The 26,639-nt window shown below is 41.7% G+C and overlaps 1 protein-coding gene across 1 annotated transcript in view; it reads right to left on the reverse strand.

Annotated features, from left to right (window-relative positions):
* The window catches only part of LOC114467085 (tensin-2-like), an 81,796-nt gene that overhangs the window by 12,550 nt on the left and 42,607 nt on the right, over positions 1 to 26,639 (reverse strand). The window contains 24 exon segments of the mRNA XM_028453119.1: positions 167 to 262; positions 384 to 515; positions 619 to 1,424; positions 1,426 to 1,581; positions 2,733 to 2,892; positions 3,077 to 3,401; positions 3,404 to 3,811; positions 3,813 to 3,840; positions 3,842 to 4,625; positions 6,342 to 6,458; positions 6,828 to 6,893; positions 7,993 to 8,121; positions 9,134 to 9,174; positions 9,176 to 9,211; positions 9,459 to 9,519; positions 12,698 to 12,810; positions 14,045 to 14,128; positions 14,210 to 14,274; positions 17,336 to 17,458; positions 17,571 to 17,621; positions 19,534 to 19,717; positions 21,781 to 21,830; positions 22,685 to 22,726; positions 23,086 to 23,124. Coding sequence (XP_028308920.1) covers positions 167 to 262; positions 384 to 515; positions 619 to 1,424; positions 1,426 to 1,581; positions 2,733 to 2,892; positions 3,077 to 3,401; positions 3,404 to 3,811; positions 3,813 to 3,840; positions 3,842 to 4,625; positions 6,342 to 6,458; positions 6,828 to 6,893; positions 7,993 to 8,121; positions 9,134 to 9,174; positions 9,176 to 9,211; positions 9,459 to 9,519; positions 12,698 to 12,810; positions 14,045 to 14,128; positions 14,210 to 14,274; positions 17,336 to 17,458; positions 17,571 to 17,621; positions 19,534 to 19,717; positions 21,781 to 21,830; positions 22,685 to 22,726; positions 23,086 to 23,124 — 4,096 coding nt within the window.

Below are 26,639 nucleotides of genomic sequence, written 5' to 3' on the forward strand. Positions count from 1 at the left end.
TACGCCATTGTTTCGCTTTTTTTTTTCTTTTTTTCTTTTCAAGTCTTTTTTTCTTTTTCTGCTTACTCAAAGATGCACATTCAAATCAATAGTTTGACTGGACAATCATCATTTATTCAAACCACATGTCAGAGGTGCTGTTAATAGAGGATAATTAAGGATTTACCAAAGCAGGGCTCACTCTGACAGCCCTTTATCTTCACTCCACGAGGTCCTGTTTCTATGAGGAAGTGTCTGACCAGCTGCTCCAGTGGGTCACTCACTGTAAAAACATAATCTCTGTTAAAAGCAGCACACTTCCTGATCAGATTGCTTACCTCATTGATCAGAGCAACCAGGTTAGCCAAACAGACTAAAAGGGGAAACTATGAGAACATATGTACCTTTGCTATTGTGGCTGTTGACATTGGCAGGGGCAGTAGCCACCCTCAGGGCCAGGCCATAGGCCCCCTGGAAAGAGTTGCTGTCCCTGATCAGGAATGTTCCTGGCTCTCTCTCCTTCAGAGCAGCAATTGCTACAGCAGAAGACAAGCGTGTGATATGAAGATAAATTATGATAGGTAAGCATTTCCTGATTCAGTTAAACAGAAGAAGTGAGAGACTAAAAGGGGGGCTCACCTTGCTCTCTAGAGATGCTGGCCTTGTACCAAAACTTTGAACTATCCTGAACAAACTTCACACTAACCCTGCTGGTGTTCTCTGCATCCACACACTCCACGCCATCATTTTGCCCAACAGAGGGTGTTTTTTCCCCCACGGTGGGAGAAAATGTGACATGGTGCTGATGCTGAGTGCTGCCTGTGAAAAGTGGAGGCTGCCTCCCCCCACCACATGGGGAGAAAGAATTCTGTGCATTGCATTTCTCTGGTAGAGGTGGAAGTGGGATGGAGATGGTGGAGTATTTGGAACAAGATGATGTATGGAAATGTGGGGTGTGACCAGTGTAGTCCCACATCTTTCCATCAAGAGAAGCAAAACGATCCACGGCTGGGTCGTCGTGATGTGGGGGTCCATACTGCAATGTGTGGTTTGGGTGGTGCATGTCTGACCCGCTCAACATCAGCCTCCTACCAAGTGTGGCAAAGCCAGGGACTGGTTTTTCCGAGACAGGGGAGCCTTCTGTATTGCTAGATGCAGGCTCTGGGGACAATGCCAGGGGAGGCTCACAGGAGGAGGGTTTGGTGTCTACTGAGTGGGGTTCCCTCAGGAAAGAGGATCCACTGACCGCTGCAAAAGATGGTTCCTGGGATGTGGTGGGACTCTGGGACTCTGGGCCGGCCTGCAGGGAGAGAGGGTTGTTGGCAGGAGCAGAGTAGCTCTGTGGCTCAGGGAGTATGACTACTGTGTCAGAATCCAGGTGGGGAAGATTGGACTTAGAGTGAATGTCCAATGGCGCACTGCTGTTACTGAGAGGCTCTGACCTTTGAGGCAAAATCTGTGTTTGCCTGTGTGTCTTTTAGCTGCTCTGAGCTACATCTTTCTCTGTCTTTGAATTCCTGACCCTCATTAAATGCCACACAGTCCTCACAGTCGATGATGTCAGTGCACTGGATTTCCATTTGACTTCTTGCAGGGCCAGGGCTTAAACACAGACACAGTATATAATTATAAGACAATCAGGTCAACAGTGAAAAATGAAGAAGATGAAACAAAAGATAAACAGTGAATCAGTGATTACATTTGTGAAAAATGTGCACACCTCCAAATCGCTTTGCTTTTGGTGTAACAAGCAGTCTTTGTCAGTGGAAGCATATTTAGAACAACCACTATATAAGAATTTAGAAACTTTGTCTCCTGGTAGTAAATAAAACCATGTTTCTATCATTTCATGTTCAATTTCAAGACACTTTATCATGTGGCCCAAAGATCTCTGTTATAATCGCTTTGGAAAAACTATTCCTCTCGGAGTCTCTCTCTCTCTTTTTTTTTTTTACTTTGCACATACTGTCATAGGTCAACACTACAAGAAGTGCAATCTTTTTGAGACAGCAATACATGTTTTTTTTACAATTAAATAAATACATTTATTTTTTTGCATAATTGTGACTATCACCAGCCCTCCATAAGCAAGGGTTAGAAACATTCAAGGTAGAAAATGGAAGGGTGGGGAAGAGTTGATTATTGTAAAGTGAGATGTGAAGTTGTAGTTGTGCATATTTGGCTTATCGTGTAATCAAGCCAGTCTGGTGATAAGTGTGGAGGTTAGGTATAATAGTGGTGGCTGTGGACAGAGAGAAGGAGTGAGTGATAATACCTAAAACAGGTATTTGGGATCAACGTGTCTAAAGTTAAGCCCACTACAAGTTTTATCCCACAGTCCAAGGGATGCCAGTGCATCGTAGACCAATGTATGTGCAAAAACCGCCACTGCAAACCCAAGCGCTGCCCCGGACCCGAAGACGCCAGGAAGCCCAGGCAACCCACCCACAGCTGAGGAGTCTCTTTGATTTTTAAATATCAACTGACTTTATAGTTATAGGATTTAACCTAATAAACATGTTGGACATATTTGAATACATTTGATAAAAAGCCTGATATATACTGTAGATTATTGGATATGATTACATAGTTACTTTAGAATAGACCTAGTTATTTACAGTGTAAGTAGTTCTTCTTCATACCCCATTATATCATCACATTGCATTATTTCTGCATGACCCAGTAGTCATAATCAATAAAAATTATATCTACTTTATGATGACATTAGCTAACGAATCAGCAAGTACAAGTACCTCTCCTGTGTGCGCAGAGGGCTGCTTGTGTGGACAGGAGTGGGTGGTCCGGACATGTCAGATGGCGTGGAGCATGTGGCATGACCATGAGCCCTTCTTAAGGAACCATGGTTTATCTGATCCCTCCAGCCCACACTTTCACCAGAGCTGCGAAGGCCATCTAAGAGAAAAGCACAACATTTAGAAACACTTTCAGCAGTAAACACATGGACACGAGTTCATAGCCAATCTTTACATAAACCCCATTATCTATAAGGCCTTTCATAAGAGAACCACAGAATGCTGTTGTTGGCTATGGATAATTCCTTCTTTCTATGAATGTGTGTTGTTGAGTGAGCACTCACCAGTATGTGAGTCAGAGCAGTATGACTGCTGTGAGTCTGGATGCTGACAGCGGTGGCTGTGGCTATGCTCTGTTGATTTGTTGTTAAGGTTGAAATTCCCTGGCATGGAGGACGAAGGAGGCAGCGGGGACGTGGACTCAGACTGGTAACCCGAGGCATAACCCCTGCTATCAGAGGGTGAGGGCTGGTACGGTGAACAAGGGCATTTCTGACATGGCGTTTGATATCCGCTGCTGCTGCTGTACTTCTGTTCAAAGTGGGATTGAGCATGAAACCTTGACCCCTCTGGATATGCTGGGTGACCTGACGGCAAAGGGTCAAAAACTGAAGGCTTGAAAGGTTGTGGTTCTGGGAGCCATATGTGATGTTTGGTCTTCTGTGCCAATATTCAGGATCCCTGCTTCTATCCCAGTGAAGCACATCCCCCCTTTCTTGCTGCCAGTTGAGAGAGGGCTCTCTACCACGTCTAAGCCCAGGATTGCCATGCCAGTAGGCCTCTGACATATGGGGTAACTCCCTGGCTTGATGAAATTCAGCTTCCTTTTGATTCAACTCTGCCTCTCTTTGCCTAAGCTCCGCCTCTCTGTCCCAGGCAAAATTGTTCCCGCTGTCCAACCTTACTCCATGATAGGCTGCCCCATCTTCTCTCTTAATACGGCAATCTCTACACAGGCAGCCTGGGGATGAAGGACCCTCCACAACCATTATGTCATGGTAGGTAGGGCCTGCTTGGGGGTTTTGGGTGATGGGGGTGGGAAAGAGAGGTGGTAGAGAGGGTAGTCATCTTCTCGACAGTAGAGGCGTCCTGGAGCCGACAGAGGGTGGTGATGAGGGTGAGGAGTGAACTGTGGTGATGGGAAAGGACAGATGTGTCGAGGTGAGGGTCCCTCTGAGCATGTTCGGTGGAAATTATGTGTTGGGCCGCTCTGACGGTCCCACACCAGATCGGGAGGTGGGAGTGAGTGGTGGGCAAAAGGGCTGTAGTGTTGGCAGAGATCCATGTGGGATGGGGGAGGGTTCCTTTTCTGGTCAGCAGAAAGAGTTGCCCCATGGTGCCCATTGGTGCCAGGGGCCCGGTCGAGACAGTAACCATTTGGCATCAGTAGGGTCTGGTCACAGCCAGGTTCAGCACAGCGCTTGGAACGATAACCATCTCTGCAGGAACATGACCGACTGATTCTAAGTGTTCTGGTCCTCTCTGAGGGCAAAGACTCACCATCGTCCAAGATAGCAGTCTCTCGCTCTCGGTTATCTTCGATGCCTCCAAGAAGACGTTCAAGTTCCTCCTTTTCCTTCCTAGTTGGTGGTGGTGGGTGAACCGGCTCGTTCTGGTGGTTGGGGTGAATAGAGGATTGGTTGAAACAGAAGGAATGGGTTGAGTGTATGGAGTCGGAACCCTGTGTGATAAAGTGATGGGGCTGTTCCTCTGTAAAGCCGGTCCCTGGGTTTCTACCATTGGTAGAGGTGAGAGAACCAGAGCCGGGGCCCCTGCGCTTTTTTATCTGAGCATAAAGACTGCCGTCAAGAGGACCTCTGGTGTGGGCGATGTCTGAGAGAAAAATGGAAACACAGGTACTGATTAGAGAAATCTGTGAGTCATTGGTGTTATGGTGGTTATTGTGAAAAGGAGTTGGAGTGAAGGAAAAGGAGCCGCTGGTCAGATGTACACAGGGTTTATTGTCAAGGTTGCAGGGACTAACAAACAGGCCCGCAAGTCAGTGGCTTCACTACGTGACCAGGGTCCGCTATGAATACTGCTGCTTGGTCTCACAGATTTGAGAATGTAAAGTTACTAATAAATAGTAACCAAACATGTCCATCCATCCATCCATCCATCCCTTTGCTCCTTTTTTAGGGTCGCGGGGGTCTGCTGCTGCATATCTCCAGCTTCTTTCGGGTGCTAGGCCAGGGTACACCCTAGACAAGGTGCCAATCTATCACAGGACAACACACCAACAGACAGACAACCCCTCACAATCCCATTCACGCTTATGGGCAGTTTAGAGACTCCAATTTAGCTAACAGTCATGTTTTTGGATTGTGGGAGGAAGCTGGAGTACCCAGAGAAAAACCATGCAAGCATGGGGAGAAGATGCATACTCCAAACAGAAACACATACTAAGTAAAAATTGACTCAAAATTTTATGATATATGATATTTCACACGTTTTTAGAAAACTATTCAGAACAATATGAAATATTTATGTAACATCCAAATAACTCTTAAATCACATACACATTCCTTCCGATAATTAATTTTTCATGTTTAATAAACGTATATGAAGCTCACTTATTACTCCATCTATTACTTATTGTAATTAAAGATAGGGTAGGCGATTTTCAAAGCTTAGCATGATTTGATGTAGGCCTCCCTGACGGCTACGCCTTTACCCCCCCTCCCCTCTGTGCTCCGTCTCACTCACATGCATGCGCACAGCTGCTGCAGAAGAGGACCTCAGCTCATCACTTGTATTGTGGTAGAAACTTTGTTGTCTCATGTCTCATTCAACAGTAAGTAAACAATAAACTTTACCATCATATATGTTAAAAAAACGTGACCAAAAACTCTGTTTTAACTCTATCAGCGGTGATGCGCTTTTCATTGTGAGCTCGTGCATGCGAGGGATCGAGAACGAGCAGGGAGACGTGATTGGTTAAAAAAATGGTTCCGTTTTTTTTTTTTTCCATTGGTCAAAGTTATTACAGGTTTACAGCTGCTACAGTTGATAGATTTTCTTTGTTCCTTTTTCAGAGCACGTATTCCGCAACAAAACACCGAGTTACTTTTCAAAATAAAACACTTCAGATTATAACAACATCACCAAAATGTCATAAGTGTAAAAACAAAATCACATTCAACTATATTGTTTCCTCTCATGGCTGTTGCTAAAAAATGTCCAACGTTCTTGTACTCCTTCGTTAGGAACGCTGACCTGTTTATCTGTTTATTATTGCGTTTATAACACATGCATTTAACTGCGATTCTATAAATATATCGTGAGAACTGCTCTGTCTCGTGACGTCACAGTCCGTCCAACCGAAGTGCACCGTGGGCGCACTCAAAACGCAAACCGGTGGGGATTACCGGACGGCGGACAGTGGGGAAAACCAGATCGGTGCCGTGGCGCAGCGGAGACGTATCCAGTAAGTTTCAGGTTAAGGTAAACAGTTTAGGTTGTTTGCACAGTGGTGTTGCTGAAAACTACAAATAATCAAATTTTGCCCTATTTATATTTCTACAGAGTAAAAATACTTGTACTGGTTACCTTCCAGGCTGTCCTGGTATCGTTCATTAAAGTTCTCATAGGAATCCCAGCGAACCACTGGATCAGCAGTGTTGTAATCAACAGTGACAGCTGGGTCATTCTTCTGGAATTCACTGCCTGTCAAAAGACCCAACTTATTAGTTGTCATCTTGGAAGTGGGAGTACAACAGGCTTCTGATCCACTCCCCACGTTATAAATAGGTTTCTACAATTCAGGCAACAAATGTAGGTCTTTGAAAACAGGACCAGTCATTACTGGAAAACAGCTGCAGAATCTTTAAAACGAAATAACTGATCTGAGATCATAACTGTTGTAACCGTCAAAACACATCCGGGGGAGCATATAAAATATATGACAAAAGCTTAATGCTCCTCTAAATATGTCAAAAAAAGTATAAATTTGTTGTATAAATATCTCAAAACCAGAATAAGTGTGAGAAGCAATTTTAATAAGACAAAAATGAAAAAGAATATGAGTGGGCTCACCTTTAATCTTCTCTGGTCGCGAAGAGAAGACAAACTCCACAGTTGCGTCAGAGGGAAAGCGCTCATCTGATTAAGGACACAAAGAATCAACACAAGACACACAACGTAGTCCTTTGGCACACACCTTTGTTACTGAACTGTAGCCTTTAGAGTAATTGCATTTACACCAGTTGACTATCTAAATCTTTCTTTTTTGCTTTTTCAGTACTTTTAAAACAAGCATTTTACAAAAAACTGACCTTGAGATATGTTTTCTTTAATTACTTGTCTTTTATTCATTTTATTTGCAGATATGGCAAATATTGGGAGGTCTGCTTATGACTTCCCTCAAAACAAATGGCATTTAGGTAAGCATTATGCACAGACTTTTATATAAAGTTACTGGAGGTAAAGTTATTCTATTTAGGTCTTGTGTAATGTTTAAAGGTTGCTAAAAGTACAACTAAACCTGCTGTCAAGTAAAGTGGAGGATCAAGTCACTTCCCTCTTCTTTTTTTTATTATTTATTATTATTGCAAGACAAACAATACAAGTAAAAGCACAAAACCATAAAAAACAACAACAAAAACAGGACGAAAGCACATTAGTTATACAAAATACAATTAATATATACTGTACATATAAAACAAAAGGAGGATGGCCTGAAGTCTGTCAATTTTGTCCCAGTAGTTATTAATAGTCAGGTAAGATGGAGTAATAAATAATAAATACAGAATTATTAATTAATCATTAATGCTATTAGTATGTATATCACCATCATTGCTGTTGCCACTACCACCCCACCAGTCGACTAAATCTGTTACAGAAAAAGTCAGATACAAGATAAAGCAGAAGAGTTTATGCACTTTTTAAAGATACAGTTATTATCTTTTATCAACCTGATAAAGAATGGTATTAATGATTGAATTTCGTCCCATGTGACAAAACTATAGTTTAGTTTTATTTATTTATTATCATTCATATAAATATATTTTTGTGTGGTTTTTGTCAACATGTGATTTTTAAAATGGGTCATAGTCTAGTTTTTGCCACCTTTAAAAATTTAGTCAAAGAAAACGATGATGAAAAGCTTTAGTCGACAAAATGACCACGGATTCAGAGCCCATACTGTTGCTTATCTTTGTTGGTAGTCAACATTCAATAACAACCACCGTGTCCAGCTCACCTGTACAAGCTTCATCCAGCTCTTCTTTGCCAAACCACAGCTGGGAGCCGTGGATGGTGCATGTGTGAAACTGCAGCCTGAACACAGTATCTCTGTCTGAAGTCTCAGCGTGCCTGTGATAGCATTTTACCTGAAGAGGGAATAGAAATGAGTGTAATGTAAGATGGTGTTACAGTGATTAAAATCCTTACTCAAAGGCCATTATATAGTGTGCTTACTCAGAACCAGGGTTAGTTTTGTTTACTAATATTTAGGCCGGGCTACCGGATTCAAAACGCCACTCACTTTGTTCTTCTTGTCGTGTACACTCTGTTATTTGTGAACAAATCGGCCTGAAATGTGGTAGAGATAATCTATGGATGTGTAAGCATCGACGCTCGGGAGCCCAGGGGGGTCCCAAAAGAAAAAAACAAAAAACAAAAGTCAATTTCTGCATTTATTTGCGAGTCAAATATTACAACGGTTGAGGGTACCAAATCATTGGCACATACCAATATATAAAAAAGGGGGCCCATTACCCCATACATGTCAGGGGATGCCAGGGGGCCCCATTTTTCAAATGACTAGTCCTCCGTTAGTTCTCATTAGATCGGAATGCAGTTTGGTACGAATACTCGGGGCCTGGAGGCCCACCCCCAATTTCCGGTAATTTTCAAATTTACGAGAACATAGTAGTGTGATATATTGTTCAAAGGTAATTTGGACGTAGATTACGATAATACCTCGCACAGTTCGATTAGAGCCCGAACCCTTTTTCAGGATTTCCATTAAAGTTCGTTTTCTCATTTATTGCAAGTCAATATTGCGACAGTAGGTGGACTGAATCATTGACACATACTGTACCAATATATAAATGGGGGCCCATTACTCCATATGTGCCACAGGGGCACAAGGGGGCCCCTGTGGCACTGACTACTCCTCCATTAAATTTCATTTAATCGGGATATATTTTGACATGAAATTCAAAATTCAAAATTCTCTCGAGACCTTTTTTTACTCGGTGGACGAGTCATTTGACTGAAACTGGTACGTGGTAGTCGGAGTTTTTCAATTCGATTTAAATAAGATTAAAACTAAAACATCATTTTCAACATGAATCGAAAGCTACTAATTCAAGATATGCACTGCTAAAATGACCCACCCATGATATCACCCTTAAGCAGCAGAGCTGGGTCAATGGTCACACACAGACGTCTGCCCCCTGTCGCCTTGAAGGTCACTAAAAAAACAATAAATTGACAGACAGCCTTGGAGCAAGCTTCAGACAAATCAGGGTAAATGTGTTTACTTGTACTACATCAGGCTATTTATTAACAACCTATAAACATTTTGACATGTAAAAGGTTTTCTTCTGGTACAAAGTACATTTAATAAAAAAAAACTTGCAATCCCTGTTAAACCTTTGTCCCATTGTCTTTAACAATAACAGTCAATATGGCAGCTTTCACTCAGCAAAGAACACTCACTATATGCCTGAAGTGTAGACCAGCTGCATGGACTGGTAAATCTTCAAAAAGGGGGAGTAACCTGGAAACAAGTAAGAGAAGTCAGTATGGGCAAGTAGAATATGCTGCATTTATGTGTGGTAGCGTTAAGGTATTTGTGCACATGAGCACCCACTGCCTGCCAAATGAGAGGGTGAGTTTTGTGTAATGGTGGGTGAATTGAATCAGTTCACCAGCCATTGTCAGATCTGATTCAAATAAGACATGGAATAACATAGCGCTTTCCACAACCCTAGAGTTATATCCAGTCAGATTCTGATTCTGATTATGTTTCTGATAGGGCCAAAGTTGGACTTTGTACTGCTAATGATTGTTAGTCGGCACTCGGGTCACCTGAGTCGGCCAGTGGTCACTATAGACTCTTAGTTGAAACTATGTATTATGGCACATGAATAAAGGTAAGCAGAAGCTACGTTTTCTTTTGAGGCTTACATCAACCAAACTAATTTAAAATGTGGTGTTACATCGCAAAAGTGAAAAGAAGTGTTGAAGATAGTGTAAAAAAAAGACAAAAGACACGTGAGATAATGGCCCAGAACAGATTTTTTTAAAGGGGACATATCATGGTTTTAAATCCTTCCTTTTTACATATAAATCATACAGTTGTGGTCTATATAAAGCGGAACTGCAATGCTTGGGTCTGAATTCCTCATTATTATAGTTCCACAGGCCCCTTTTCTACCCCTTTTCTGATGTTCTTCTGAGAGCAACTTGTTTTGGTGTGGTCTCTTTAAATGCAAATGAGACACTCCATACCCCGCCCCCTCTTCAGGTGACACTCGGTTCAACTCCACCCTGCTCGGCCATTTTTGTAGTTTGATAGAAGAGATACGGCTATGTAGCAGCGCATAAACTTTTATTCAGAGGTTATTTACAAAATGTCAACAACAGAAGACTTGTCCATCCGCCTTGTACATGTTACAGTCCAGAGTCGGACCCAGCGAGCGAGATAAAAATGATGATGATGAACCTGCAGAACCCTAACAAGTGAGCTAACACAAGCACCGAGCTAACGTGTCAGAAATTGCATTTTAATACAGTCTTTTCAAAGACAAAAACGACAAAATGAAATGACTAATGAAAACTTTAGACTTAAATTAAATCACGTAGGCCATATCATCAAGGATCTAAAACGAGCACACAGCGCTAACAATATGAAGTCTGAAGACGGTGCAACTGCTAATGCTAACAAACAATGACAGGGACGTCTTATCAGCACACTTTTTAGCGTTATTTACAGCTTACCAAGTGCTCTATTCATCGTCTCCAAGAATAGAAGGAATTGAACCCTCAATTAGACAAAGTCTTTCGGCAAATCCTTCTTTATACTGGTGAGGCTGATGAAGCAGTCATCCTTGAAGTGCTTCGCGCACACAAAAATGACCTTACCCACAGATTGGGTACATTTCTGTGAAAAATAAAACTCAACCAGGCACTTTGAAAAGGTTCTGATGCTGGGAGACGGTGTAATGAAGCGTGTGGTTACTACATCCAACAACTGAACATTTTGACTTGTCCTCTCATAACTTCAGCCATCCTGGAGCTTGGACTACAAAATAAAAGCGAGTAATAAAAATGGCGGATTGCTCTAAGTGTTGGACCTGGAGTTGATGTACTAATTTGGCAGTTCCGCTGCAAATACTGTGATGTAATAGTTAAAAAAAACGTAATAGAGAATAGAAAAATCGAAACAGATTGAAAAATATGAGCAAAACAAAATATAAAGATATACGGAGCACCTGAAGAGACTAATTTGATTTTTCTGTACTTCTAAGCACTCTAAATATACAACAAAATGCATTTAAGGGGCAAAAAAAAGTGGATTTAGCATAATATGTCCCCTTAATAAAAAATGGAGAACAGCAGAGAGTGGGGGCATGGCGGGCCACGTTCTTTCCCACTCTCTTACAGGTACGTTTGTCTTACTGAACCCCAGCCCTGAATAATGAGGAAGTTTGATCCAGCTGAATGAGGTGGGCACAATCCTGACTGCAAAGGTACCCACCCCGCCTCTCTTCTCCACGAACACACTTTCTGACCACAACTTCAATAATTTACACAACTCGGCCTCTAGGTGTGCCGTGCAGGCTGCGATACGCACTCAAAATAGGGGCCGTTGTGCGTAAAGCTACTGCACACCTGCCTGTCAAACTCATGCAGTATTTCTATGTGGTAAAATGCGTTGAATTAATGAAACAATTTAGGAAATATTGTTCTGATCTGTGAAAATAAACTGAAAGGTGAGGCTTTGGACATTAATGCCAACGCAGACACTGCCTCTGTGCCACTAGATAATTACTGTGTCTGGTAAAAAACCGAAAGGCAGGCAATGCACTAGCATTGTGTCTACGATCTGCACCATCCCTGAGAAGTAAATCACCTTCTTCCCAGCAAAGCAAAGTCTGTTTTCCAATCCTTTACAGGGCATAGTGGGCTGTTGGTTCTGCACTGTGCTGCAACCATGCCTGATTTTTATAGACACGCCCACACAGTGTCACAAATGTGTCAGGAATTATGCAGATTTGACATTTGTAACATATCGGGTCTCTGTGTAACCCCAGCATATGAATGAACATATCCACTCTGGTCTTTTAGAGGGTGACATACTGGACAATGGTCCTCCACCTGCTCCAACACACCTGATTCCAAGGTGAAACTTCTTATAAGGTAGAGCTGGTGCAGAAAGAGGAAAATGTAAAAAATAAAATAAAAGAAATCCATATCTGTGCTTTATTTGTCATTGAATATTAAATTTAAATGTGAAAATTCAGATTTGATATTCAGTTAACCTGAGCCTCTGTAACCTGTGCCTGAATGTCCTGTCATGATCAAGTAGCTTATATGTTTTGATTGTGGAGTGAACCACAGTGGAAACAACACAAGCACAAGCAGAACATGCAAAACTCCAAAGAGCTAACTAGCTATACCTCAGGATAGAACCCAGTGCATTGTTTTTCTTTGGCAGATGTGTTACATCCCCATGCTGTGGCAGTCTTGCCCTCGTAGTTTTAATCTGATGCCAATACGATGGTTGCGTGTTATAATAAATGTTTTGATCTTGCCTTTTTCTCTTTACCTTTGAGTACGAACCAGGAACATTTCATACGGGAACTTGGAAAAACCCTCAGAAGCGATTACAATATGAAAACAACAGGTGGGAACAACAGTGAAAGGTTTGTCAATCATCAGGCAGAACACACCTGCTTCCCCCTGGAAGTTGGGTAGTGATGGGATGAGAACTTGATGAAGAAAAAGTGGGCTGCTATTCATTTTTATGGCCCCTGATAGAAGGCCTCCAAAGTAATATATATACCTAAAACAAAGAGAGATTTAGATTTTAGGAGACTGTCAATAAATAAACACAAAACACAGAAATAAATAATTGAGGGTAAAAAGGAAGCAAATGCAAATTAAAAGATGACAGAACTAGTGGTATTTTGTGTAATCTTGTCTTTGCTCAATCTATACAAAGGAAAAGGAAGTACCAGAACCTAAAAGTGGACACAATGGTAGTACAAGTAAGAGTAACAAAAACCTTTATTTTTATAGAAACAAAGTAGCACTTCCTCTATCACCATTAAAAATGTCGGCTTTTATCGTGACCCTCATTAAATGTCATTTACTCATGAGGTTGTTATCATGTTGTTCAACGGGCTTTTGTGGGTTATGGTGCACCACAAACTTTTAGAAAAGTCGTGTTTCATACTAAACAAAATCATTAGTACGCAAACTAACACTTACCTAATGACATTCAGAGGAATATAAACATTGAAACAGGGGAGAGGGGTGGGGGTATATTTACTGATTAAACTGATCAAGGTATTGCCTGATTGGTCTTTAGTTGATTAGAGAAAGTAGTAGGGATGTAACGATTAATTGTAAGGCAGTTTTTTTCTTCCCTCTGTTGCTAAATGCTTGTTCATGTGGATCTTATTGGGTTCTTCCTTTCTGACTATGGACTCTATTTTTTGTTAAGCACTTTTAGATGACTTCGTTGTAATTTGCACTATATAAATAAAGTTGAATTGAAATTAAAAAACCACATTAACTTCTCCCTCATTGATGTGAACACTGGTGAATTATACACAGTAAGACAGTGGGTCAGATTTACTAAAGCTCTGCGACTGTAAATACAATATTGTTTTTTTGGGCAGATACCAATATTGGGGGGTCACAGCTGATCAATATACCGGCTTTCTTTGGCTATCCACACTAAAATAAACATTAAAATGATTAAGACAGCTGTTGACAACCATTGCTGGTGGGTTGTTTTAACACAAAGTTAAGCAAATACACAGCTACTGTTACTGCCCCTCAGCTGGCTGCTCGGGAGGTGAGAAAAATCTTTGAGAGCCGTGTTCTCTGTGACATAGTTCCGTGATGTAGTTTGGAGAGTGCCAGCATTAAAACAGCTATAACTTCCTCAAATATTTTTTGATTTCTGTGTGCTATACCATTGGAAAGCATAGAAGATACATTTCATCAAGTATGTAATTCCAGTCATAACTGGGAAATACTGACTCCCTTCCGAGCTGCGACAAATCTACCTGTTTTGGGACGGTTGTAGAGTGGAGGACACTTTATCCTCACAGAACTTCCTCATAGCCAGAGTACTGAGGGCCTGGTCTGCCCTACACACACACACACACACACAAAAATACAGTTTTAGATCAAATGAGGGGACATGCATGCTCAGCAACACACACGCTTACCCTGCAGAAATCTTACTGTAGTGCATGTATGCTGCAATGATGACGCCTGTTTTCCCTTTGTTACCCTATAAGAGAGATTGACAGAAGTTAAACAATTACGTTGTCTTTACTGCTTTATATTTTTTGCTTTTGGACTAAACTCAATAGCTTCTCAAATGTTGGTGATCATTTACAACTTTGGAAAAGGTGACAGTAGAAGATTGGGCAGATAAGGGAAGTTTTGCAGTGTAAAATTAAAAAGCTCCCTGTGTTTTTTTTTCTCTCATGCTTCAACTTCCTGAAACATTCCAAAGACATTCTAGCAACAAATTCTTCATGTGACCCTTGCATATTTTTGTGGGAAGGCAGGACTTCCACACACAGATTAGTACTTGTTTGGCTGAGCAGGCTTCTCACGACAGAACATTGAAAACATTCATTGACAAAAACTTGTTTGTTCTGTGCTGTTCTCGTTGTGCAGATGGCAAAGTCAAGGGTTGTGGTAGATAAAATTCAGCAGGCTACCGAAAAAGTCTGGTTTAAGTATTCAGCTCTCTGGCTAAAGATCAATAAAACAACTTTCAGACAAACAGTTGGAGCTAGGCCTTGTTCTACATTAGCTGCTTCCTTGGTCACAAAGGGACGTTGGAGCTTGGCTCCATTCACAGAGAGCACGTTGGAGTTTATACGCATTTGCTGTTGCAATATTGGCCGCAAAGACAGGGGGCAGTAGAAAAACACTACAGTGAGTAGTAGAAGCAAAAAAAATATTGTGGCAGAACGAAAGTCATGGATGGAGGGAAGAGAAATGTCTATGGTTATTGACTGGACAAAAGCCCTGCCAAAAATAAGATGATGAAATACCGTGAAATACTTTAAAAAATAAAACAAAACGCGCTGGGGGCCGGCGGGGCGACTTGCAGCATCCCCTTGGTGCCCCGGGCATCTGGAGATGTGATCCTCGTCCTTGGGCGGGCTGCTGCCTGGTGCTGCTTCTGTTCCGGGTCCTTCTGGCCTGGGGTCCGGTCCCTGCTGGCTTTGGTCCTGCCGGCGGGCGCCCACCGGCTGCCTGTTCGGCGCAGCTCTGGCCGTCCCTGGGCGTACGCCTTGTCTCCTCTGCAGAAGTCTTGGACGAGGGGCTCTCTCAGCCCCCCCCCCCTCGGGGAGTTAGATGAGGGGTGTGTGTGTGGGGGGGGATGTTGGCGGGGTTCTAGGGGTTGGCGTCGGTGGTGGGGACTGTGGGATAAAACTCGTACTGGGCTTAACCTCAGACACGTTGATCCCAAATACCTGTTTTAGATATTACCACTCACTCCTTCCCTCTGTCCACAGCCACCACCATTATACCTAAGCTCCACACTTGTCACCAGACTGGCTTGATTACACAACACAATAAGCACAATGTGCACAACTACAACTTTACATCTCACTTTAAAATAATCAACTCCTCCGCACCCTTTCCATTTCCAACCCTTATTCTCTCCTCCCTGTTGCTTTCTCCCTCACCTAGCTGTAACACTGCCCTCTCTTTTTATATTTTGGTGTGAACGTGCCATTACGTTTTGATTAAAAGCTATGCTTAAATAGTCTGACAGCTACAGGCAGGAGCAGCAGAATCTCTCCTTCACACAGCGCGGGTGTGAAAGTCTGCCACTGAAGAAGCTGTGCAGTGCTGTTAGAGTGTTCTGGATGGGGTGGTCAGGGTTGTCAGGCATGGATGACAGCTTAGCCACCATCCACCTGTCCCCCACTGAGTCTACGGAGTCCAGGCAGCAGCACAGGACAGAGCTGGCCCTCCTCACCAGTTTGTCCAGCCTCTTGTTGTCCCAGGCAGCAACTCCTCCAACCCGTCAGACCACTCCATAGAAAATTAGAAAGGCTACCACGAGTCATAGAAGTTCTTCAGCAGTGTCCTGTTTACTCCAAAGGACCTCAGCCTCCTGAGCAGGAAGAGTCTGCTCTGGCCTTTCTTATTGAGAGCAATCTGTGTTGTTGCTCCAGTCCAGTTATTGTTTGTGGACACCCAGGTATTTGTGGGTTGAGACCTCTCAACGTCCTTTTAAACATATTAGAAATGCCGACGGACAATCTTTTGGCGTAGCTGATGTGCCCTCCCCACAGGTTCTCAGCTCAATGAATGTTTCCAGGTGTCTCTGATTGAAGTGATTACAAGTGGTTGATTGATAATCATCATTAAATCATTTGTGTTCATTTCTGGTGGAGTGGAAAGAAAAGGAAAATGTTGCAGGTTAAAAACAGTAGCAGTTTGAATAGATTCTTTCTGGAAGTCTCTTTTATGCCTGGTGTAAATTGTAACTGTGTCCAAACTTCAAGTGCAATATCATGCTTCACCTTCAGAGGGCGCTACACTTATTCCAGGATCAGAAAAACATAGGAGGAAAAGAGACGGGAGAATGGCGCATAAGGCCAGATTTGAGGAACGCCCACATTTAAGGGCTGCTCCACCCAGAGCACATAACTGGGATGAAGGAGGCTTTTCTGACTTACACACATGGGAGAACAGGACTCAATGTCATTAAATACTTGCAGTAAGTAGTGATTTAACATTATATACAAGGTTGAAAACTTTAATTCACTAAATGTACAGTACAGCTTTTACTCATTGGCCTTTTGAGGCACAAAAGCAAGAATAGTCTGTTAAGGATTTGTGAGACTAGTGCAGTTCCCGTCAGAAGTATGTATTCACATAGTGAGAGCTTAAGTAGAGTTGTCAATTATGGGCATAATAAAAACAACATACTCTGTAGTGTTATAAAAGGGTATATTTGCAGGTGCAAAGTAAAATAGCGTGTGCAATTTCTCTGGTTTAATTCTGAGACATGCACATGATGAATGTGTTGTATTTTTCTACTCATTTTTATATTTTTTTTTAAACCTTTTTTGCTTTATAGATAGAAGTGCAAGGTGAATTATGCCCACATGTCATAATTTACATGGCATTGGATGGCATCAGGTCAATTAAGTTCATAATAAGAACTTGCGGCCCCTTCGTACACCAACGAAGCAGTTGTCAAAGCAAAAGCCCTTCTTAAAAAATGTTTTTCTCATTAAAACATGCAGCCACATCTGCCTCTTAACCGCCTGGGAAAAAGCCTGAAAAGCTATTTCACGCTTTTGAACTCTGACCTTGCAGTGCAGCACCACCACATGCTGGGGATCTGAGTTCAGCCAGGTTTCCATATCCTTACAAATGGCGCAGATCTTATCCAGAGGAGGGGCATGAAGGTCTGGCCACCCAAAGTCATGAACCTGGTTGTGAATTAAAAAGGGTGAAAAGAAACAATGGAAAAGATGTAATTTGATAAATTATTTGACAAGGCAAACGCAAAACGTTAATGTCGTGCAGAAGGACAGCTTGTACCTTTTCATTGAGCTTTTTGATGTCATGGCGCCTTTCAGAAAGATTCAGGAGCTACAAGAGAAAAGTTTTTATTACAGTACGTTTACCTTAAATGGTTAATATATTCACTTAAACCCTAATGTGGTTTATGAATAAACAAACATTGCTGAGCTGTTCATTGGTTCATTTATGTATTGAGAACTTTAAGCTAATTTAACTCTGCAATCTCAATGGTTGTAACAACACTGCTGCAGCTAATGCCCAACACACGTGGGTATGTCAATATTAGGACTTTGCATTATGATAGATGATAATGGTCTCATGATCAGGATATGATACAATATTTTGGAAAAGGGAAAAAGACCAAAAACAACTTTAACTCTGGACATTTATGCTGGGCTTGACCTTTTCAACTCAATTGGAATATAAAAAAATAAACAACATAAATAAGACCAATTTTTTCTATTTGAACTGCCAAAGGGGCCACTCGGCAAATAGAATGCAAAACAGAGAATTTTGTTGTTGTACTAACACATCCAAGAATATTGCTGGAGTTGTAGTAGTAGTAGTAGTAGTAGTAGTAGTAGTAGTAGTAGTGGTGGTAGTAGTGGCAGTAGTAGTGGTGGTAGTAGTAGTAGTAGTAGTAGTGGTAGTGGTAGTGGTAGTGGTGGTCGTGGTAGTGGTAGTGGGTAGTGGGTAGTGGTAGTGTTGTCGTGGTAGTGGTAGTGGTCGTGGTAGTGGTAGTGGTCGTGGTATGGTCTGGTCCGTGGTCGTAGTGGTCGTGGTAAGTGGTCGTGGTCGTGTCGTGGTCTGGTCGTGGTAGTGGTCGTAGTGGTAGTGGTCGTGTCGTGTGGTAGTGGTCGTGGTCGTGTGTGGTCGTGTCGTGGTAGTCGTGTGGTCGTGGTCGTGGTAGTCGTAGTCGTCGTCGTCGTCGTCAGTGTCGTCGTCGTCGTCTTCGTCGTGGTCGTCGTAGTAGTGGTTGGTAGTCGTGGTTAGTAGTGTGTAGTCGTAGTAGTAGTAGTCGTCGTAGTGTAGTAGTAGTAGTGGTAGTAGTAGTAGTGGTAGTGGTCGTGGTCGTAGTAGTAGTATTGTAGTGGTAGTGGATGCTGGAATGTAAGAAGTTCATGAAACGAGGCTTTCCACACAAACAAACTTTAATCTGTCGTTAGTATGAGGCAGAAAAAAGAGATTTTAAAAAGGGATGTCCCGATACAAATTTTTCATTACCGATATGATACCGATATTGCAGCTTTGCGTAAGGGCCAATACCAATATTGATCCGATATCAGCATGAATCATACATACTTTTTTCTTTTCTCTCTTTTCTTTTATAAAAAAATAATAGTTAATTATTTTGTAGTGTGGAACGTTAGAAAAGGCTTGATCAAGTGATGTTACTCAAACAAAGAACAATAGCAACAGTAGATATGAGAAAAACTGAACCATTTATTAATAACCAATTGGTTACATACATTTTAAACCTTCAACATAATATTTACAGTATTCTACAATTAAATAAAATAAATAAAAAATTAATTAAAAAAACACAACAAAAAAAAAAAACGGAAAATTTGGAAATTTAAATCTGATATCTGATATTCGTTCTCAGGCTAATATCGGACCAATATCCGATATCGATATCGGATCGGGACACCCCTAATTTTAAATGTGGCTTATGTTTATCATACGTTTATAAGCATACGTTTATCATTTTCATGGATTTCAATGGCATTTATAAGACCAAAAAATGACATCATGGCCCAGTACGCCTCCTTGGCTCAGACCGCCTTCATTGACAGATTGCGCGCTTTGGGTCGATTTACACAAGGTCAGCATTTCAAGAGCCAAGACCGGAGAACACGTGCAGGAGATATGCGCATAACTGCAGACTCGTAAAAAAGAGCTTAAGTGAAGACCGGAGAAACCTAAGTTACTACTTTGTGGCTCAGCTGATGAACAGCATATTGAACTTTAGCGCTCCTACCAGAAATTTCTCTTGGTGTTTGGACTTGAGCATGGCAGCCACCTCCTTCAGGTTGAGCCGGTACTTCTGTTCCTCCAGCTTTGGAGAGAAGAAGACTGAAATGATCCTCTCGGTGATGTATGTGAGGTCAAAGTCGTAGTGGCGCTCCATCACACGATCTATCACCCTGTCCATGCTGAGGCTCCTGGACAGAACAAAGAAGAGCAGATTGAGAGAGTGATGTTATCAGACCATGTAAACGGTTGTTTATTTACTATCCATAATGTAACCAGGCATGCCTCAAAGACAAAAGGAAAACAGGTCAAAAGAGCGGAAATAAAAGCTTGGTGTCAGCTTTGCACTGCATTTTGATCGCTGTGCCTGTTTTCTCAAACTACCACCTTGCTACCCTCGCTGTCAGGCTGTCACTGAAAATCTGACACAGTATAGATATTTTGCACCGAAGTCTCGTTGGACGACATGGCACCATGCGCTGTTAAATGATTAGAAAGCGGACTTTGCTCCATGAAAGAAGGTGTTTTGCATCGCAGAGAAGGTCTGGTGCAGATTGCAGACACAAGCTAATGTTCACTGCATAAATATAATAAACAGAGGGCTCGTAATAGTGCGTGGTGCAGTATGTGTGTGTGGCTGGGTTGCAGTATCAAACTTCCCCTTTTAACTGATGTTCAAAAATTTCAAAAGACATTCTTTATGCACAATGGCAGCAGAAGTGTGTGCGTAAGAGCTCACAGTGCAGCCTGGCTCCAGACGGGAATGAGAGATGACCTTAAAAAAGGCAACGTAAAGGAGTGATTATTGCTTGGGAGTCAAAATTCTGGACACAACAGGGCTCCAGTTAGGCATCAATTACCGGGCTGCGGCCAAGCCATGCCAAGTCAAAATGACATCCATGCACCCGCCCCAGTGAGCTTTTCTCCCTAAACGCTCTACAGTGCGCACCCCATGGCACAAAGCACAGAGAGCACAACTCAGGCACAGGGTGCGCACTACCACGGTACCACGGGACGCACACAACACAGTGTTTGTCTCTGTGAGATGGCTGAATAAACTTTAACCGTGTGCGGAACACCGCCGGGTTCCTTTCCAACTCTTCTCTTATGCACGTTAATTTTACTGAACCACAGCCCTGAATGAGGTGGTTTGATCCAGCTGAATGAGGTGGGCGCAATCTTGAGTATGGCTGCTCGATTATGGCAAAAATCTCAATCACGATTATTTTGATTGATACTGTAATCACGATTATTAAAGACGATTATTCATTGATTTGAGAACAAGCATTTATTGAACTTTTAACTCTGGTATTTCTTTTGACACAATAAGTTTGAACTGAAAAACAAGAAAAAACGCAAATAAATAAGATAAAAATATATTAATAAAATGAATTAAATAATATGTAAAAATAAAAAAACAAACATTATCTCAGACTTAAAGTGCTACACTGAAACAGAATTACTTTACCACAAAAAAAAACCTAACTCCAACTATGGTGTAATGCACTTGTTACAACAACCTTACCTAGTACTGCAAAAAAACACTGTAGTTATAAACAGTATATCAATGATATATCAGTTAACATGTTAAAACTATATTTTGAGGTAGAGGAACACCCTTTTGGCCAAAATTAGTATTAACAATTATTATTAACGAGTTTTAACGCACTGACAAAAAAAAAAATCAGCTGTCAAAACTTCTTTTTAAACCTTGTTAAAAAACAAAACAAAAGTAGTTGACACCCAGTCCCATAGTCCCTCATCCAGGGTTAGGGTTAGGCTTAGTAGTTGATTGCAGAAACACATTAAAATGGTAAAAAATATAAACATTTAATTTAAAAACAATGCTGTAACAATGCCTAAATGGTGCAATATGGAACTTTGGGTGTGTTGGAGAAGTGAACCATGGCTTTTATAAAATATATTCTCATGACTTAATAAACAAATTTAACTCAGATGAAAATTGGATCCCTGGAACACTGAAGTTAGAAAGAATAGAAGTATAATCACTAATCAGTAGTAAGAATTACATGTACTGTGGAAAATTGTTTTTTTCTAACATGCATGCTTAATGTAAACAAATCCCACTCCTCACAAACGGCATAGTGTACATTTTAAAGGTGAAAAAATGGCTGAATACCAGCCACTCACAATCCCTTTTCAGAAGTGGAACACTAAAGTGTACGCTAAAATAAAGTTTAGTAAGACAAATTATATGTAAAGGAATACTTGGACACTGATTGTAAAACTTCACCTTGGCAGGGTGTTTTTCTGCTTGATGTAGGTTAAAGACTTGGTGGATCCCTGTGGACAAAAATAAAAAACACAATTACATTTTTAGAAAAAATTAAGAAGTCACCCATATATTGTAACCAACTCTGCAAATTGAACAATCCCAGATTTATTTTAAAGTGTAACTAAACACCAGGTTATAGTAGGGAAATTCCAAAAATGCCTTGATTATTGGCGGGGCTCCTGGAGCAGTTAAGACACGCCCAGTCTAGTCTATCAAATCCAAAAGAACAATCTATGCTATGCTAACTACCTACTCAATACTCACTATACCTCTCTATTCACAATTCTCTCAATCTAACCTACTCATCACAGACTGCAGTCGACAGGTGCTAGTTTTTGTAGGAGGGGCGGAGCCATCAGCCACCAAAACATCACAGACCACTCTTCTCAGTCAACAGCTAAATTTGACTGTTCAGGCCTCCTTGGTTCCCTTTAGGGCCTACTTATCTGGCTGGTCTAGTAGTCCGGGACTGCACGATGGTTCTCACGCACATCGATCGTGGACGCACAAGTGTTTCTGGAAAGCTCTTGTTGGGACATAACTTAAGATGCTGTGGATTCCAAATAGTGGCTCTATCAAAGGTCTACTCAGTGTGAGTAGCATAATAGATTTCAAAATCACACTTGTAGTTTAAAAAGCCCCAAATGTTTTTTTAAATGACAGTTGTTTAATGCAGAATTTTACTAATTAATATGTTTTAATTACTCATTTTGATTAAGACTTTCCTCTGTTAGCTGTCGGGACCTTTTACAGGAACCACAGTAATTCAGCAACACATAGACACACTGACAGACCTTGAATCCTTACATAAGACTGATGGTAGGAAGGAGGTCCAGTAGAGAGCAAGAAATCATGTTCTCACCAGATGTTGGATGTGACGTGATGGAGCCGTTGCCCTACGCTGCTGGACAGAAACGGAAGGAGGGGTAGTGACGTAAAAGGACACAAGGGTGAGGGGATACCAAGGCAGGAGATAGAGAGGTGAAGGAAGGACAGAAAGGGGAATACAGAGGAAGAAAGGGGAAGCTATTAAAACAAACATTTTACAGGACAAACAGGAGACTTCCTATACAACTGTTTTTCTAATGACTGAAACCCTGCAGTGCTCTAGGAATTACCTTGGCTCCAACTTTGCTATGTTTTAGAAAAGAAATGTAACAGTTGGGAACTAAAAAGCTCTCTTTAAAAGCCCCACATTCAGCGTAACGTAGAGGGAAAACTCGTCACATGCTAAGAATGTGTTAAAGAAAAAATAGGACTCACCAGATCGGAGGCAGGAAGTGAGATGCATGCAGAGGTCACCTAAAATACACACACACACACGCGCACACACACACACACAAAGAGACATTAACATTTTTACAAACCACTGTAGCACTGCAGCTGCTGGTGAAGGTGAAAAAGAGTCAGTCAAAGCACCACATTTTCCAGCATTTCGTCCATTATATTTTTCATTTAAAGTTGAGGGTGCGACCAATACAGCGAAGCGTTCTATGGAGCGGCTTCACTAAGATCTGAAATAAAGGGCGGTAAACCAGGTGCGTCCCTACATCCTTTGGTGGCACTGTTTCTTCACCTGCTGTGGGGAATTCAATAACATGGCAAATGTTAGTTAATTTTGTGAAATGCTAGTGCATGTAGACGTGGTTGAGACCGCCCTATTTAAATGAACATTTTGCTTGTTCAACGTGGGGAGGTGAGTACGCAGAAGCACTAAATGACATTTGAAGAAGTTCAATTGGAGGCAGGTGGATGTCTCTGTCTGCTGCACAAACATTCAATAATGTAGAAAACAAAATAAACAAATAAAAAACTCATTGGCTGCCAGCCATTTTCAGAACAGATAGCTCCATCACTGTCAGCCATTTAAGAGCATTTTGACAGATTTTTAAAGACCCACAGAATATTTTGTCCTATGACAACACTGAGACTGGGCTTTTGTTGGCAAATGTATTAATATTTTGCAATCTGGGTCGGAATTGAATGGTTTGCTTACTGTATTTTGGCCTTCCTCTGAGTTTTCCCCCCCTCCCCCCTCAGCCTCCATACAGTATATTCAAGGGATACCTTTGCAAGTGTGTCTCCTAGCAACCCCAGTCATAAAACTATATTCATCAATGGCAGTGAATGCTGGGACTAGAAATCACAAATATGTACATCAATGGCAGTGAGTGAGTTAATGAGCATTAATACCTAATGTTATTTTTTCCCCCTAATTTAATGTGGCTGCTCCGTCAGTTCCTGAAATTTTGCTCTTATCAGTCCATGGAAAACAGGCAACGTTGGACACAATCTGTCCTATTGACGTTATTGTAGCAACAGAGAAATCAGTCTGCAGCACTTGAAGATGATCTACTGACCGTCATTCAGCAGGTCTGAGGTCCTGAGTAGCACTTTGTCACGCACACTCTCATATGTGAATCTTGTTCCATTGCTGCGTAAATTACGCAGCTGCTTAGCTGATTTTGGCCTTCATTTAAGCGCTATTCTAGAAACTAGAAGCTCTCCTACTTAGGAAGTACTCCTACAGTGGCAACCTATTGCAGTAACAAGTTGTTTGCTTTCATGACACACAAATATTAATTTAACAACACTAAAATGAGCTCCAACTTAGTGGGAAAAGTGAAACAACTTGATAGCTGTAATGAAACACTCTGACCTAAATCCCCATCACACAAGTATGGAAGGATGCCCACTCAAGCATGTTATGGGCTAAGAGGTCAATGAACTGTATCAATGGGAGCTGGACATAATCCCTAATAAAAGGGGGCTGATTTGTATAATTTTTGTGTGCAACATGTGCGCACAAAAATTATAATTATAGTTTCATTTAGCAGACACTTTTATCCAAAGCAACGTACAACACAAGCAAATGGGGTTAAGGGAGTTGCTCAAGATTCCACAGTGATCGAACAGGTGACCCTCCAATGAAAAGCCTGCTGCTTTTACTGATATGCCACCACTGCCACACACAAAGTCGCACACAGTGACTTGTTATTATGGACAGTTTGTGAGGATACAGAGCTTGGGCAATGGCTTGCTTACATGATATTCTGTACAAAAGGAAAGTACTTCAGGCCCTGAACACAGAGGTGTGCCTCCACTGATTGTGTGGGTTCTACACACAGCTTCTCTTTCCTGCCTTCTTACTGTAAAGTCCCTTGCTAACCACTGACAAAAAAACTCCCAACATCAACAGGAAGAACAGTAGATAATGAGCTAAATGAGTCACAAAGAAGGACTGTAAATCTCGGTTTCTTAAGTCTTCAAATGTTGCTCTTCCAACATTTGTTGATCTGCTTGACCTGCAATCAACAAGCTCCAGCTGCTTGTTGAAAACAGGTCCTGTCTGGTCAAAGAGAAACTCTTTTCTGATCTGTTCTGATTTTTTTTAATTTTCTTTTATTCATTCATTCTAAGAAATTGACCCTTTTTTCCCAAAGTGTTTTACTCTTAAGCCATCCACCCCCCTTTTTGAGTCCTGCTCCACAGGCACTCTCTTTCCATTTCAGTGTTTCCATCATGTTTCCTTCCTACCTTTCCCTCTTTAAATCGGCTCCAAACAAAATGTTTCCTGGATGCAAACTTCATTACATTTAATGCATTGGATTTTCATAATTTCTCAACACTGTTTTTTTTTTTTTTTACCTCTATCTAAACCATCCATAATACTCCACCCTGTTTCCCATTTTTGGATCGGCCCACTTTCCTTCAGTGATGAATCTACAATTAAAAAATAAATAAATAAATAAATATAAATATACATATAAAAGTTACTTTGCATGACATGACAAACACTGGAAACTTAAAATTTAGTCTGGAATCAAGAAACAAACCTACAAGGAAAATAAAACAACACTATTTATAAATATTTAAACAAACTGCATTTTGACTTTTATATCAGTATTTATACAACAGAGGACAAAGGTTGCCAACCTTTTAATCCACCAGCCAAAAACTCAAGAGCAGCCACCTATTTCAGTATGTTAGGTTAAGTACCAGTACCCACTACTTCCTGTGTCCTTACATAATCAGTGATGGGAAACAGTCTTGGGCAGGATGGGTGTGTGTGCAGCAGGAAGCCCCAGCTGTATGAACACAGCAGTGCAGATAATTAACAGCTACAGTCCATGTTGATCCCCAGCAGATCAAACCATCTGCATTACACATATGCAGATGGTTTGACATAATGAAATATTCTATTTCATAATATTTCGTGAGATGTCTCACTATGGGATGTGACCTCTGTCTACATTCCTCAGAAGCACTCTATTTCATTATGTCAATCCTGATTGGCCGGTGACAGTCCGCTGGGAGACCCTCCCACCTCCTATAAAATGACAGGTGTGCACCATTTCAAAACCTCTTGCTCTGCTCAGTGAGTGCTGTCCTTCACTGCCGCAAGGCACGTGAAGCCTCCGAGCCTCAGCTCCGGCTGACTGCTCTTTCCAACGCTGCCGCTTCGGCGCGCGCATTGGTCTCCAGCGGTTTCTATCTATCTATCTATCTATCTATCTATCTATCTATCTATCTATCTATCTATCTATCTATCTATCTCACGGGCCTCAGCACACCTACAGTAGTTGTCGTCTCTGACCACAGCCCTCAATGCCTCCGGGCTTCTGCACCCTTCTGTCTCCCTCCTGGGCCCTCACTGCAGTGTCCGGCCCGCTCCAGCTCCACACTGTGGTATCTGAGCTTCCAAACTCCAGCGACCCAGCTACCGTTTGAAACCCAACGCTGTCCCTGACGTCTTGGACGTTCCGACTCAAGTTGGCCTGCATCCCCACTAACACCTGTGTTAGCCGCCACGTGGT

Source organism: Gouania willdenowi, chromosome 7, assembly GCF_900634775.1.
Source record: "Gouania willdenowi chromosome 7, fGouWil2.1, whole genome shotgun sequence".
Lineage (NCBI taxonomy): Eukaryota > Metazoa > Chordata > Actinopteri > Blenniiformes > Gobiesocidae > Gouania > Gouania willdenowi.